We start from the raw sequence: 13,489 nt of genomic DNA, 5'->3' as shown, positions 1-13,489 counted from the left end.
AAATCAGGTATTGCATGGGAGGGGGAAACAGAATTTTAAAACCACATTCCTCAAAACTTCAGACTAAATAACTACCACCTAAAATTTCTCATCTAACAAACTCATCTCTCAGGAGTTCTACAGATCAGCACAACTCGTAAGTGTAACATAAGATATTATGACTACAAGGAGACTTTCACAAGTCTTACAGTAACTTTTTGCTAAAAAATTGTTTTCCCAAAGAAGCTCCAAAGCACTTAAGAGTCCACTCTACTTTCAGTGACCCCTTGGTATATAACCAAGATTCTCAACCTAATATCCTAAATCTCTACATAAGCGGGCTTTTAGTAAAGCAGCCTGATCCTTGAACACTGCAGTGACCTCTTGTACCTCCTGAATGCTTTGAAACAGAGTGCCTTTTGTGTCCAAAGGCAATCTTAGATGTTTATTGTATTTTTGAAGACTTCAGCCACCACGACAAATCTGTTTAATATGAACTAATATTTCAGAGTGCACTGTTCAGATATAACAGCCTTTGCTGTACTGTAAGCATTCCATGACTCTCACTAAAATTAAGGTGATGAATGTGGGCAGAGCTATGGGCTGTGATAAGAAATACAAGGTGGAGTATAGCAAATAAACAAAAGCACTCGTTGCTATGTAAGGAGTCCAGAGGTCAGTAAGACTAAGCGACTCCAATATCAAGGGGCACACTTTCATGCACCAAGGAAAAGGAACAAACAAATAATTTCTTTATACATTTTTATAACTTTTAGCTAGGAATAGCAAGACACTGAAGAATTGAAACCAACATTGTGCTGGAGACAACCCAGAGAAGAGTCCTGCAGAGGCCATAAGAATACAATGGGTGACTAAACACTGCAGGAAGTTAGAAAAGTTGATTCAGTATAAAAAGAAAACACGCTGGCTGAGATTTCAAAAGCAGAAGTTACCTATATAGCTCCTACTGCACACCTTTTGCCTCTTGGGAAGAGGCAGGCAGCTATCAGGCAACAGGCTCAGTAAGTCAAATCCCAGTATGTTTGTTCTTCAGTCCACCTAAAGTAAGTACAGTAACAGAACACTTCGGAAAGTACTTTGTGCTAATTGAAAAAATAATATCCATCTCTGTGTATATATAATATATATAGTAAATAAAAGCTGTATTCAGAAGCAGAATCTTGGAAAAAAAACCCTGATAAAGGCAGCAGGAAAAAAAATCACCTCACCATATTTTATATGTCAGAATTACACTGGAGGGAAAGAAAACTAGAATCCAGGTTCACAAGAGACATTACTGCTGCATGCATTTTCTGGACATGCACTCTATATAACTAGCTTCAAGAAAACCGTGTTCCACTGTTTGGTATTTGAGGTTTGACTTCACATTGTTCAGCTTGTTACTGCAGGCAATTTATTCAAGGTGCTATTTCATGCTAGGGAGGACAGGTAGAAGCTTGCAGGGGGCTCTCGCTCAGACAGTGATCTCAGAATTGCTCCATAAGCAGTCCTCACTGAAGATCTGACAAGCTCCTTTTCTCCAGCATGCAGACCACCCACAACCCTGCAGACAGATCTTGGCAAAATTAACATTAGCAACAAAGAATTCTATTGTCAAACTGCTGGTGAAAGGTAAAGCAAACTTTGCTTCAGCTGGTCATTAAATAACAAGTTTTGTATCAACTACTTCTTATATAGAGCCTTGACTTCCTTCAATACCTCTACTCAAAAGTATTTCTTCAATACTTGGGATATTTATGATAGACACACCCCTTCCTCCCTGTCTCATTCTGCAGTTAATCAAGGTTGAAAAACTGCCCTGTATTGCTCCCTGAGGCTGAGTAAACACAGATCTTTCAGGGTCAGGTAGCATAAAATGAGTCAGTAGATCTGAGCTGTCGTATTCATGCATGGGCTGGGAATGCAGGTTCTGGCATTGAACCCTTCCGGTGGAAAAGGACATGCTTTGATCTGTATAAACTTAGGGAGCTCTACAACACATCTCCTGTGGGCCTTAAAACTCACAGCAGAGAAGGGTACCCATTTCCTCAGATCCATTTTAGACTGCTTTCCACATCAGTGTCGTATTGTAACAAAAAAAAGAACAGTTGAGGCTTGACATTTTCTTGCCTTTGAAGTGACTCCCAAATACTTTATATGCCATGGAATTTGGAATGGGATGGCCAGAAAGAGCCGTCTTCAAGACCAACAGGCACACAGGGGAGGGAGGAGCAGCCTCCACAGTTCTGAGTGCAGGCTGTGCTGTTTCAGCTGGCAGACCCTGCTGGCACCTCCCACTCAGTCCTTCAAGAAGCCTCACAAAGCTGATTCAGGGAACCTGCCCAAAGGAAAACCCTGTCCCATGCTCTGCCCTGCCCAGTGTCACACATCACGTCACACACAGCACTGGGACATTACAGACAACACAGTTTTCAAAGCAGCTTCTTAGGACTTTGCCCTCCAGTGCAGAACTCCCAAATTAGTTCCTTTAGTGGATAAGGGATAAATATGACGAAAACAAACCACATCAAAATAAAGCATGATGAAACATTTCTAGACAGAAGTGAAAGACAACAAGCATTCAATAGTATTCTGACATAACAGCAATTTTAAAATTAACTGCAGAAAGGTGGAAGTATTTGGAAACAGTTGTTTCATTGTCTACACTCTTAAAAATCAAAGTGCAGATTCTGCTATGAAGAGCAACACACCAGATCCACTGCACCTAAAGAAAAAACTTATGAGCCAAAATCAGAGAAAAACCAGCAAGGATTTGTCACTGTATTAAAAACCAGACAAACCACAACAGCAGGGCACCCCTTTTCCAGAAACCACTATTTTCCCTCATTAGAAACAGGATACTGGGCTGTGTGTTCTGAGCCAGTATACCCCTGCTTGGGTCGGATTTTTGCATTAAGTCCTTACCAGATATAAGTAAAACTGTTTCTAAGCTGTCAATCTTAGAAAATCAGTTTGGGGTAGGAAAGTCAAACTGAGATCCTTACAATGAACATATCAGGCCGAGCCCTGTCCACAGGTATTCCTGCCCCTTTCCCTTCCACTGACTATGTTAAGTGCAAGTGGAATGTTTGCCTTGTGATTACAATTGTGCAAACAGCACAGTAGCTAATAAACAGAAGGAATGTGCTGCCCATATTTAGAAATTCAACAGAGACAGTCACAAAACCCCCTTATTTTAAGCACTTGGTAAGCAAAGGCAGTTTCATGAATGGAAAAAGAGCCAGGTTGAGACACAAGGCATCAGCTCAGCAACTCCTAAAGATCTTCTAAGTGGTGGAGCACAGCAAGTCCCCAGTATTCCCTCACTAACAGGCCTCCAAAACTCACATCTCATACCTCCTCCTTCCTGCTTCTGCAACGCACGAGAAGGATCTACCAGGCTGTCTCGCATCTTTTATTTATTCTTGGTTGAAATATGCTCAAGAGAACAAATTGGGAGAACCTGGGTTTTTTTCTGCCAGGATTGGATTCCAAGAGACTGGAATGTATTTATCTGAACCTGCTTTGATATCATCCTCACCATCTCGATCATTTTTTTCAGGCACCCAGAACTGACTCAAGACTTTTACCCACCAGCACATTCCAGCTCTAATTAAAAATGTTCTGGTAGCTACTGTAGAAATATAACAAACTTCTAAGTTACTGACAGAAACAATGCTCACCAATTAACACACCAAAACAACTCTCACAGATTATACTAATTATAATCCCTTCCTTTCTTGGAGCATGCATGGCTTACTTATCAGTCCTTTTTCCTTTACAGAATTATTATGGCATGGAGATCACATGGTAAGGGTATTTTAAAATACTTTGTTCTATACTCCAAGTACCCACCTATTGTGTTTAACAGAAATCAAATCACTATTTTAGTGAATGAGCACAGCTGGAAGGCTGTCACACACAGCTGCTGAAAAGACAATTTGAGATAACGATTTAAAATATATTTTTCTTCATTTTGCAAATTTGCACATTCAAATATTTTCCAACAATCTGTAAAGACTGAAAGTTATTACCTTTTTTGGCTTTGCTTTACTATCAGAGTTGGGTACACATGAACTTCTCTGACACCCCAGCATGGATGAGCAACACATTGCAATATGTATGCCCTTTTAGAATGCCTTTTGTGGCAACCTCACGTAGCAAGTATATAGTTTGTACCATGGCAATAATAAGAATGACTAGTGAAGGCTGAAAGCCTCATTCTTCATGCATTTTCCCTCTAGCGTAACAAAGTATTAAGAAAAAAAATGGGCAGTATTAGACATAACAGTAACAAAAAACCCCCAAACCAACACATTTAGAAATGGAAAGGCTACTTAAAAAGCACAACTCTCCCCTCAATTCCCCCTGAAAGGAAAACAGGAATTTCTTCTTTTTTTGTTTTAACTCAAATTTAGAAAACACATCTTGTTTCTCTTCTTCGGAGAAGATAAACAGGTTTTTTTAGAGTGAGTATCTCAGTTCAGTGTAAATAGGATACAGGGTAGGCAGAATTGAAGGTCATGTTGCAGTGAGCTCACAGACAGTGGCTGCCCATTTTGAGCTATGTAAGTTCATTAAAGCTCCTGCTATATTCACCCATCAGAGCAAAGTGCAACTATGAGTAGTTTTTCATATATCAGCTGTGTTTATTGGAATGAAAACAAGCTATGTTCAAAGTTTTCAAGTTCTCGGTCCCTAAAGGCAGATGCTAAACAAAGGAAATGCTAATTTAAACAAGTCTGCATCAACAAACTTGCAAGGAAAACATTAATGGAAAATGTTTTGTTCCACTCATTCTCAGCTTGATTTAAAGCAAACAAATGAAAGCAATTTCAATGTTAAAGAGGAGTCACTCATTGATCATACTGTTGCAGGTTTTATATTCACACCACTCTAGGTCATGTGACAGAAGAGGAGGAAAAAACCCAAAACCTTGATGTTACATAGCCCAGAAATTTATTGAATATTTTCTCAAATACAATCTGTATAGAACTGTTCCACTTGCTTGGTTTTGCTGCTCCCAGGAAAGATCATGAACAGATGCACTGAGCTGTAATCACCAATTAGGAATTGTTATGCATCAAAGTGTTAAGTATGGGGCTGCAAACTCCATCTGGCCACATCTGTATCTTGAATTTGACTAAGCACCTTCCTTTCAAAGGGTTCAATTTGTGTAAGTTGCACCAAATGTTATTTAGAAGAGCCTTTTACATTTTGGTCTTTTTAAAACAGGAAAACACTTCATATATTTGCTTTTGAAGTTTTCAATACCAGAATCATTTAGTCCAGAGTGTTTGCAATGGGGTTTCTAATTTTTCATATGATGTATCTTCTAAGTATCCCAGAACATTTAGTCTTCTGTTTTGGCTTCCATTTCCTCGGCATCATCATCCCCATCCACTTCAGCATTCTCCCTCTCCAGTCTTTCCAACTGCCTTGCAAGCTCAGTCTCATCTGTGTCAGTGACCACCTTAGGCTGAAAAAAACCAAACCAGAACACATGGCAAACTGTCATAAAGAAAGGTCACATGATTTATACACTGATTCTACATAAAGAGCAAGAGATAAAATACGTCCTGAAGCCACACACACTAAAACACAGGAAAATTAGATTTTCTGGCCATTTGTTTGTTTCAGGAAAAGAGAGGTCCTGATTTTTCTGTTTTTTTAATAACTTAGCAACACTTTTGCTGAGATTTCTTGTAGCACTACTGATCTCGCTCTACTTTAGAAGTATTGCAAGGAAAAAAGTTGTATTTTAGAATGTAATTTGTTCTTACCTCCATCTGGACATTAAAGACTCCTCTCTTCTCCTCAATTTTTTCTTTAATTACAGCCATGGCTTGATTCAGAACAGACAGTCCTTCAGTTCTCTCCAGTGTTGTAGTAGTCATCACATAACGAGGAGGGGCTATCAGATTAATCTACCACATTGTAAAGATTGGGGAAAAAGCAAACTCAGTAACAAAGGAAAAGACATAATGCCTAGTTAGACCAAAAATTAAAAGCATTAATACGCATATGTTTTCTTTTTTTTATGATGACTGAATAAGTAAACTATTTCTTTTCTTACAAGAAACCATTATAAAAAGTAATTTTCAAAGGAGAAAGTACTTCCCAGTTTTTTTTTAAAAACACTTATTCAGTAGTACACTTAACATCCAAAAACTACTGAGGAAGAAAAACTAGGCCTGGGTACAGTAGTCATTCTACCAACACTCAAATGTCAGTGGAGCAAACCTTCCTTTTCTTACACAATCTTATACCTGAAAATAAAACTTATTGCTCCCTACTTGACTGCATAAAGGAACAGTGGGTATGTTCTGTGCCCATACCAGACTTTAATAAATCGATCAGAATAAATACAGCTTCCCAAACTTTGAAAGGCACTGCACAACCACAGGAAGGACTGCCAGCACATAGGTGAAGGAAGTGTGTTGCAGCCCTGCTAGAGCAGAGCTGGAAATCAGGCACATGGCTTGATGGGGCAGAGCAGTTGCACACGACTGGTCCCTGAGGGCATCAGAAAACTTTGGTTTTGATTCCGTTATTAAGACTGACACTCACTTTGATGGGCATGTTCTCCGTGGAACAGTTCAAGCCTGCTCTCAAAGCTTCTTTTACTGCATCTATGCCTTCATAACCATAACAGGCCACCTCAATATCTATGACAGAGAAATACAAATAATAAAATTTTACCATCACCAAGAACTGCAAAATATTTAAAGCTTTTTAACTTAAGATTTAACAAATCTTTTTAGCAACCAATGTTTATCCACAATGAGAGCCTCAGTAGCTCCCAAATCTGAGGAAGGCATTACATTTTCTTGATTTTTAAATTGAGGTAAAAGTCTTCATAAATTCTTTAGACAATGCAACATTTTACCTTGCGCTTTGAAAAGCTGGAATACAAAATTACACACTCATATTCACTCACTTCTCATCCAACAAATACAACACCAATAATTATGTATTTCACATGGAGAGATGAAGATATAAAAACAAGAAATACCAGAGAAAATGCAGTATCAGGAAAAGTGAAACTTGAAAAGGAGCATATCCACAAAGTTATGGAATTCCATCAGCAATTACAAGAGGCACAGAGGCATCACTTGAGGATTAGAATATATTTTTATAAGGTTAACATATGGTTAGAATTATAGTTAGCTATAGCCTTTTGTAGGTGTTTGAAAATCAAGGCATAAACTAATACTGGTGGTATCTGTAATACCCTGACCAGGGGAAAGACAAAGATTTCTTTACCTGCATAGCAATGGCACAAGACTAGGCTACACAAAGAAATTGGTTTTGCTTCCAGGTGACTCACAAAAACCTGCTAATTCTGAGCTATCAGGAACAAATTCACAGAGGAACATCCCAGCCAGCCTCAGGATGAGGACAGAACCCAATGGCAAGATTCTACACTTGCGTTGATGACAAAATTAATGACTTAGACCATCAGAACTAAACAGGTAGCATGATGGAAGTAAGAAGACACGCTCATCAAGTAACTTTATTTTCAAAAGTGATGAAGTGCTATTCATGTTAGTAAACGCACTCTTCATGGCAATCAAATCAAATTTTTGAACTCTGTTAACTCCTGGCAGTCTAAAGCAATAGGTACAGGAATTTTACATTACCTTACTTTTAGTACTGTCTTCTTGATTTCAGAGTGGAAAAGGCTTATCTCTTCTCTCCACAGCCATCAGCAAGTGTTAATGCTCTTCAATATACACTTGCAGAGCAGAGGCAATTTCTCAATCTAGTTAAAAATGTGATTTGCTGCACTATCTGTTTAATGGCAAGTGTGCCTTTAGGCTGCTCTGTAGAGCCAGATTTATGGTCTTGAGGTATGTCTTCTGAAGTCATACAGTCATGTGTTTTTTCTGCCCACACTAAAGTAGCAAGAGACAAACTAGCTCATACATTAGAGATGTGCTAGGATTGAGCTGATATATTCTACTGAACAGTTTGCAATCAACCTGTAAGAAACACTATTTTCATATGTTTATGAACAAGTGACTAAGGTGCATGCTGTAGCTGTGCTGACAGAGTTCAATTATCCTGTCAGGGAATCAATGAATTTGAAACTCTGAATAATGAAAAAGAATATTATAGATGCAGTAATAACTATAAAATATTTAGTTTCATTGTGTGCCAATGCAATATGACAGACCCCATTATCATGACAACCAGTCTGTGTTCCAAGGAATCTGCACTTTGGGAGGAAAAATAAAAGCCACACCACCTTAAACTTTGGGATAGAACCCACACAGGCCACTTGAAAGCAATCCTTGATTAAAGTGTGTTAATTCCGAACAGCTCCATTCAAATATCAGTATTACGAACCATTAGTTTTAACTGAGTTTATGGTTTGCAACAAGATACACTATCTCAACCTAAGCATCAAGATAGGCTCAAGGAGCACGTGGAAGGACTCACCAGCTCGGATTTTGACTGCCTGTGGTGTCAGACGTCTGTTAATATTGTCAATCAATACACGCCTCTCTTCCTCTGTCAGATCCAGGCTATCCAGGATTGCAGGGTCTCTGAGACAAGCAAAGCAATGTTGCAGAAGTTATACTGAAGAAGAATGCAACACAACATAAACTTCTGGTACTATTTCTACTTCTTACAAATAATCCTAGATACCTACTAGACAAAGAAAACAGGGAAATTTCTTAAGAACCCATTGAAATTCTGCAAGAAAATGAACACATTATTTTCAAAGCATTTTCTATTGGTAAACACAGCAGTCTACTCCATCTGTTCCCAGAAGGAATAATCTGAATGATTTAAATTTTTTTTAAAGCGAAGGAATGGCTTTTCTCTTGCTTCCTCTATATGAGATAAATAGAATGTGACAAGTATCCAGCTTCTTGATATTTTTATATTTCCTGCAACGTGACGATAAACTCATACACATAAAACTAAATCCATGATGAATCTGGAGTTTTAAAATTATTTTAGTGTTTAATTCAAACATGAGATATTTGTCATTCTACAAAGTAACCCACATTCATGCCATGTTATTTCGTACTTGTTTTTAACAGTATCTGAATCACAGACAAATACTTATCTGCTTGCTACATTCTCAGCTAAAGCAAGGATAAAGGCTTTGTAAATCCCAAACTAACAGTTTCAAACTCCGAGATCACAGAAGCAAACTCCTCTGCTGTTTACCAATATAAATTACCAGTTCTTTCTTAAAGAAGTGGTGTCAATTTTTTTACTGCTCTCTTAAATTTATCTCAAATCTATCTGAAATAGAGAACATAAGCAAAAAACTCCTCACAAACACAGTTCCTGTTCTACAGAGACACAAGTCCCAGTTTTCTGAAAAAAAATACCACATCATCTACAATACTACCAGCAGGCAAACATGAAATAAAATGGCCCAAAAGCCAGAGGTAGTACTAGAGACTGGTCTCTGCTGCTAAAAAATAATCTTTCATGTTTTGTATGCTAAGTAGAGACAGCAGAAGGGCCAAACAACCAAACAGAACCCAGAAACATGACAGGTTTTACAGATGAAAATATCTGTGATTTATGGTACATACAAATTCTGCTTTATTTCAAACTATCCTGTTAAATCCATCTGTTAAAGCATTTTGTATGCTTTCAACAATAGGTCCCCAATATTTAACTTTTACTGCTTAGAAGGTAAACATATTGTCCAATTTCTGCCACGGGTATAATGCTGTGTGAAACTCCAAAACACTAATTCTCAGTACAAAGAAAGGAATAATAAGCCAAATCTTTAGAGGGAATTCTAAACCTCACACAGCACTCCAGCAAAAACAGGAAGGCAGCAATATCCATACTGTTCTACTCCACTGTTATACATTTACGTAGGAGCACAACAGGAGCAAATAAAAATTGCAGTCCACAGTCACAAATCTTAAGGCACTGCTGATGGAAAGATGTTTTGAGAACAGACAATTTCAGAAGTTTGTGCTCCAAACTGAATAGCAAGTGAAGAACAAAAGGCCTATGCTCAGGAGTTTTCATGAGTATACAACTGAAGCTAAAACAGCCAGTGTAACTAGAGGTGGTTTCTAAAAAAATTCCATTATGCAGGTGTTTAACTAAGTATTTATCAGTTAAGAGTGATCTGGAATTCCTTTTACAGCAGTATGCCCAGATTTGCCCTTTACCAGTAAATTTGCTATCACCAGAAAATAATCATTACAATATGAAACAAAACACATTAATTTTAAACAAGGACAAAAGCTGTTTCTTCCCCCAAAATGCAGAGCTGGTTTTCAGCGACTTAAAACAGAGTGCCCTGCCTCCTAGAGTGACCACTTCTAAAGGCATTATTACTGCCATCTAGCGTTCTACTCCAGTTCATCACGCACACAATTGGGTGCTATACAAGAACAAAACTAAAAATGTTTACTGAGAAATCCAGTTTAGGACTGACAATTTCACAGCAGATTCTGTAGAGGGAAAACAAATACTTCGATTCTGAAAGAAAATTAAAATATCAGACTCGATTAAAAAAATAAAAGCCATCTATCTCAGTGCATACTTCCTTAGAATCACAATTTCCACCTCTTTCTGTTCATAATTCCATTTCAAAGTTTATGATCCCATTCTTTAAGTTCTGAAGTGGAGAGAAGTACTAACAAGTCATCTTGTTGCATTTAAAAAAAGAAAAAAGCTGCCTGTGCAGTGGAAGAGTGACAATCAGCTCTGAGTAGAAATGTCTTCAGACATAAAGCTAGGTATTTCTGATAAAATCTGCCTGGGACTAAAACCAGGCAAATTCTGACAGACAAACAAAGACCAGTGGTTCTTCCTCTACTAGACTGATGTCAAAATTTACTGGATTTACTTTAACAGTACATTCTTCATACTGACTCTGGGAAAGAAACTAAATGATACAACCCCAAAGAATGTGGTGACAGATCTACTTCAGGAAATACTTGTCTGCAATTTGAAATAAGCCTCTAGAAGCACAGAAGAAGTCCTTACGAGACTGCATGCTTGAATGCATCATAAGCACCATATCCAGGTCTTTTGTACTTGTCATCAAACACCCAGGCAGTTCTCTGGAACAGGCTCTCCAGCTGCTCATCCTTAGTGTACTCCAAGACTTCAGCAACATGGCGAAGGATGCTGTAAACCTGCAACACCAGAGTGGTAAAAACCCCAAATCAAATACTGAAAGCAGACAAAAATTTCTACTTGGAAGTGTTAACACCACACAGCAGTAGGGATGGGAGCCTGAAACTACCTGCACATCTTTTCAATAAAAAGTTGCCCACAGTGTGCTAAACCTGAACACACTTTTGGATTTCTGATCATTTAACTACACCCATTTACATCATAAGTTCTCAACTGACACCTTTCTTGATATATTAATTATTTAATAAGCAGTTTACCACATAACACTCATGGACACATAATCTGGTTATATATCTTTGCATAGGTAAACAAGAATCACAGTATGCCTAATACCTGAATGCTTTACTTTTAGCTTATGTCTGAGCATTTTGGTTGCTCAAGAAAGAAGCTGGAAATACACAGGGCCTAAATATAGAAATGCCACTTACAGTCTTTGATTTTGTGAATTTGTCTTCACATTTGATTGCCTCCTCTGGAGAAACTCTTCTTTTTGACAAATCAATATAACCTGTTGGGGAAGATGATTTTAAAAATGTCAGCCATTGTGCAATCTAAGTGTGACTCCTTCAAGGGAAACTCAAGAACAAACACTCTGGCTCAGCATTTGCCCCCTGCCTACAGTATCCCCATATTTTACTACAGAGAGAAACAAGACCAAACCTTGATGAATTTAAGCAAATTATGATCCAAATTAGGATACAAAATACTTTCAATTGTAAATACTTACAGTAGCAAATTTTATCTCAGCAACTAGTGATCTATTTTTATGTTTCTGTACACAGTTTGGGAAAAAAAATATCATTCCAGCATACAAAGAAACAAATTTAATCACCTTTTTGTAGTGCTCAACACAATTTAATTTAAGGCTGGCACCTCATCACTTTAGCTCTGAACAGTTTCCTAATAAAATAGGCTCAGCCTAAAAAAATGCCCATGAAAAAATTTCTTTTGAACCCTCTTCTAAATTATAAAAGGCCTCCACCTATTTCTCACAAACGATACGCTCTCCAGTAAGTTAAATAAAAGATCACTAGGTGAATTCCAGATGTGATATGTAATATGAAAACAAGATTAATTTGTAAAAGTATAATTTCATTAGAGATGTTGGGAAACTTATTTAATTTTATTTATCTGCAATAAGTTTATTCTTGCCCTTCTTTCATCTCTGCTTTTCCTTATCCTGTCATTCATTATTCTCAGAGTTAACTGCAGTTTCTGAAGTATTCTAGAAAAGCACATAACTTGAAAAACATCATACCTACAGTAACATTTCTAGGAGATATGCTCAGTGTTTATTATTTCTGTTTAGCTGGATACTGAATTTAGAGATTGCGTGGAACAGTACTATCAAAACCTGAAATGTTCTCAATAGAAATTACATTTAAAAACCTTCAAAGATTCAAACGTTCAAAAGACAGGAAAAACCAAAACTACCTGTACAATTCTAACTTTGCAGAATTCACAATGGTTACGTACTTGTCATCACCTTTATCAACAAGGTTTGAGACTTGTTAACAAACAGGATGGATGGTAAGCACTAAATACTTAGCATCTAGATATTTACACCTACAGCAAATGATCCTTCTCTTCAGTTGACTTAGAAAATCTACACAGATATCAAAAGAAAATTTCACTTCACTATTGATCTGGTGAGGACCCACTTAAATCTTTACTGATGTGATTTACTTTCATTAACCCAGTTCCCAAAGGACACAGAGGAACAAAGAACGATCACAGGTATGGTCAGTGATAGTCTATTTTACTTCAAAGCTCAAAAAAAAGTAGCCCTGACAAAACCCACAAACACCTGCTCAGTTTATCTCCATTTGTCTACAGATTCAATCTCGACAGAGCCCCCACAGGCCCAGATACCTTTCTCTTTGTCAACTCGTATGACCACGACGCACTCGTTCCTGCCGATGCGGATGAGCTTGTTTATGGAGCGGATGCGCCTCCTGGAGAGCTCGCTGAGGAGGATCATGCCCTCGATGTTGTTGTACTCCAGCAGGCTCACGTAGGCTCCCATTTCAGCAATGGACCGAACGTTCACCATCACGACATCTTCCACCTCGGGGAATTTGTGCTGGTAGAATCTACAGCTTAGTCCCGGCATTCTGGAATTCCAGCAGAAAAAACAAAGGGTTTGTTTCACAGGACATCACTGCCTCCTCCTACAAACATGGCAATAAACCAGCAAGGACTGGGACAATAGAGAGGAACAGCGGCAGAAAAAGTAGCCATTAGGAAAGGTTGTGCTTAGGTTTTAATAGAAAATAAGTAATTAATTAACTTGCATTTCAAGTAGTATTACCACAACCACTTCCTAAGATGCTATTTTTTTGCATTAATGTAGAAAAAGTTTTGCTACCCAGAC

The 13,489-nt window shown here is 38.0% G+C and overlaps 1 protein-coding gene across 1 annotated transcript; it reads right to left on the bottom strand.

The window, feature by feature from the left end:
• Positions 1 to 4,607: 4,607 nt before the first annotated feature.
• EIF2S1 (eukaryotic translation initiation factor 2 subunit alpha) lies at positions 4,608 to 13,266 on the bottom strand. Its single transcript, XM_039704730.1, has 7 exons — positions 12,988 to 13,266; positions 11,544 to 11,623; positions 10,963 to 11,114; positions 8,425 to 8,531; positions 6,550 to 6,647; positions 5,763 to 5,906; positions 4,608 to 5,458 (listed from the first exon to the last, which is right to left on the bottom strand). The coding sequence occupies exons 1-7, from the start codon at positions 13,226 to 13,228 to the stop codon at positions 5,333 to 5,335; spliced, it is 948 nt and encodes a 315-aa protein (XP_039560664.1). The 5' UTR covers positions 13,229 to 13,266; the 3' UTR covers positions 4,608 to 5,332.
• Positions 13,267 to 13,489: the final 223 nt, after the last annotated feature.

This window comes from Passer montanus, unplaced genomic scaffold (assembly GCF_014805655.1).
Source record: "Passer montanus isolate IOZ18808 unplaced genomic scaffold, ASM1480565v1 scaffold18, whole genome shotgun sequence".
NCBI lineage: Eukaryota > Metazoa > Chordata > Aves > Passeriformes > Passeridae > Passer > Passer montanus.
Note: the sequence above shows the minus strand (reverse complement) of the source record. Positions and strands in the feature narration are given on the sequence as shown.

What these genes read in the sequence shown, in the direction of transcription:
- EIF2S1 (XM_039704730.1), bottom strand. Translation starts at nt 13,228, where the DNA reads ATGCCGGGACTAAGCTGTAGATTCTACCAGCACAAATTCCCCGAGGTG. An exon ending in ACGAGTTGACAAAGAGAAAG is followed by an intron (nt 11,624 to 12,987) that starts GTATCTGGGCCT and finishes CTTCCCCAACAG; the next exon opens with GTTATATTGATTTGTCAAAA. An exon ending in GCATTCAAGCATGCAGTCTC is followed by an intron (nt 8,532 to 10,962) that starts GTAAGGACTTCT and finishes TGCTTGTCTCAG; the next exon opens with AGACCCTGCAATCCTGGATA.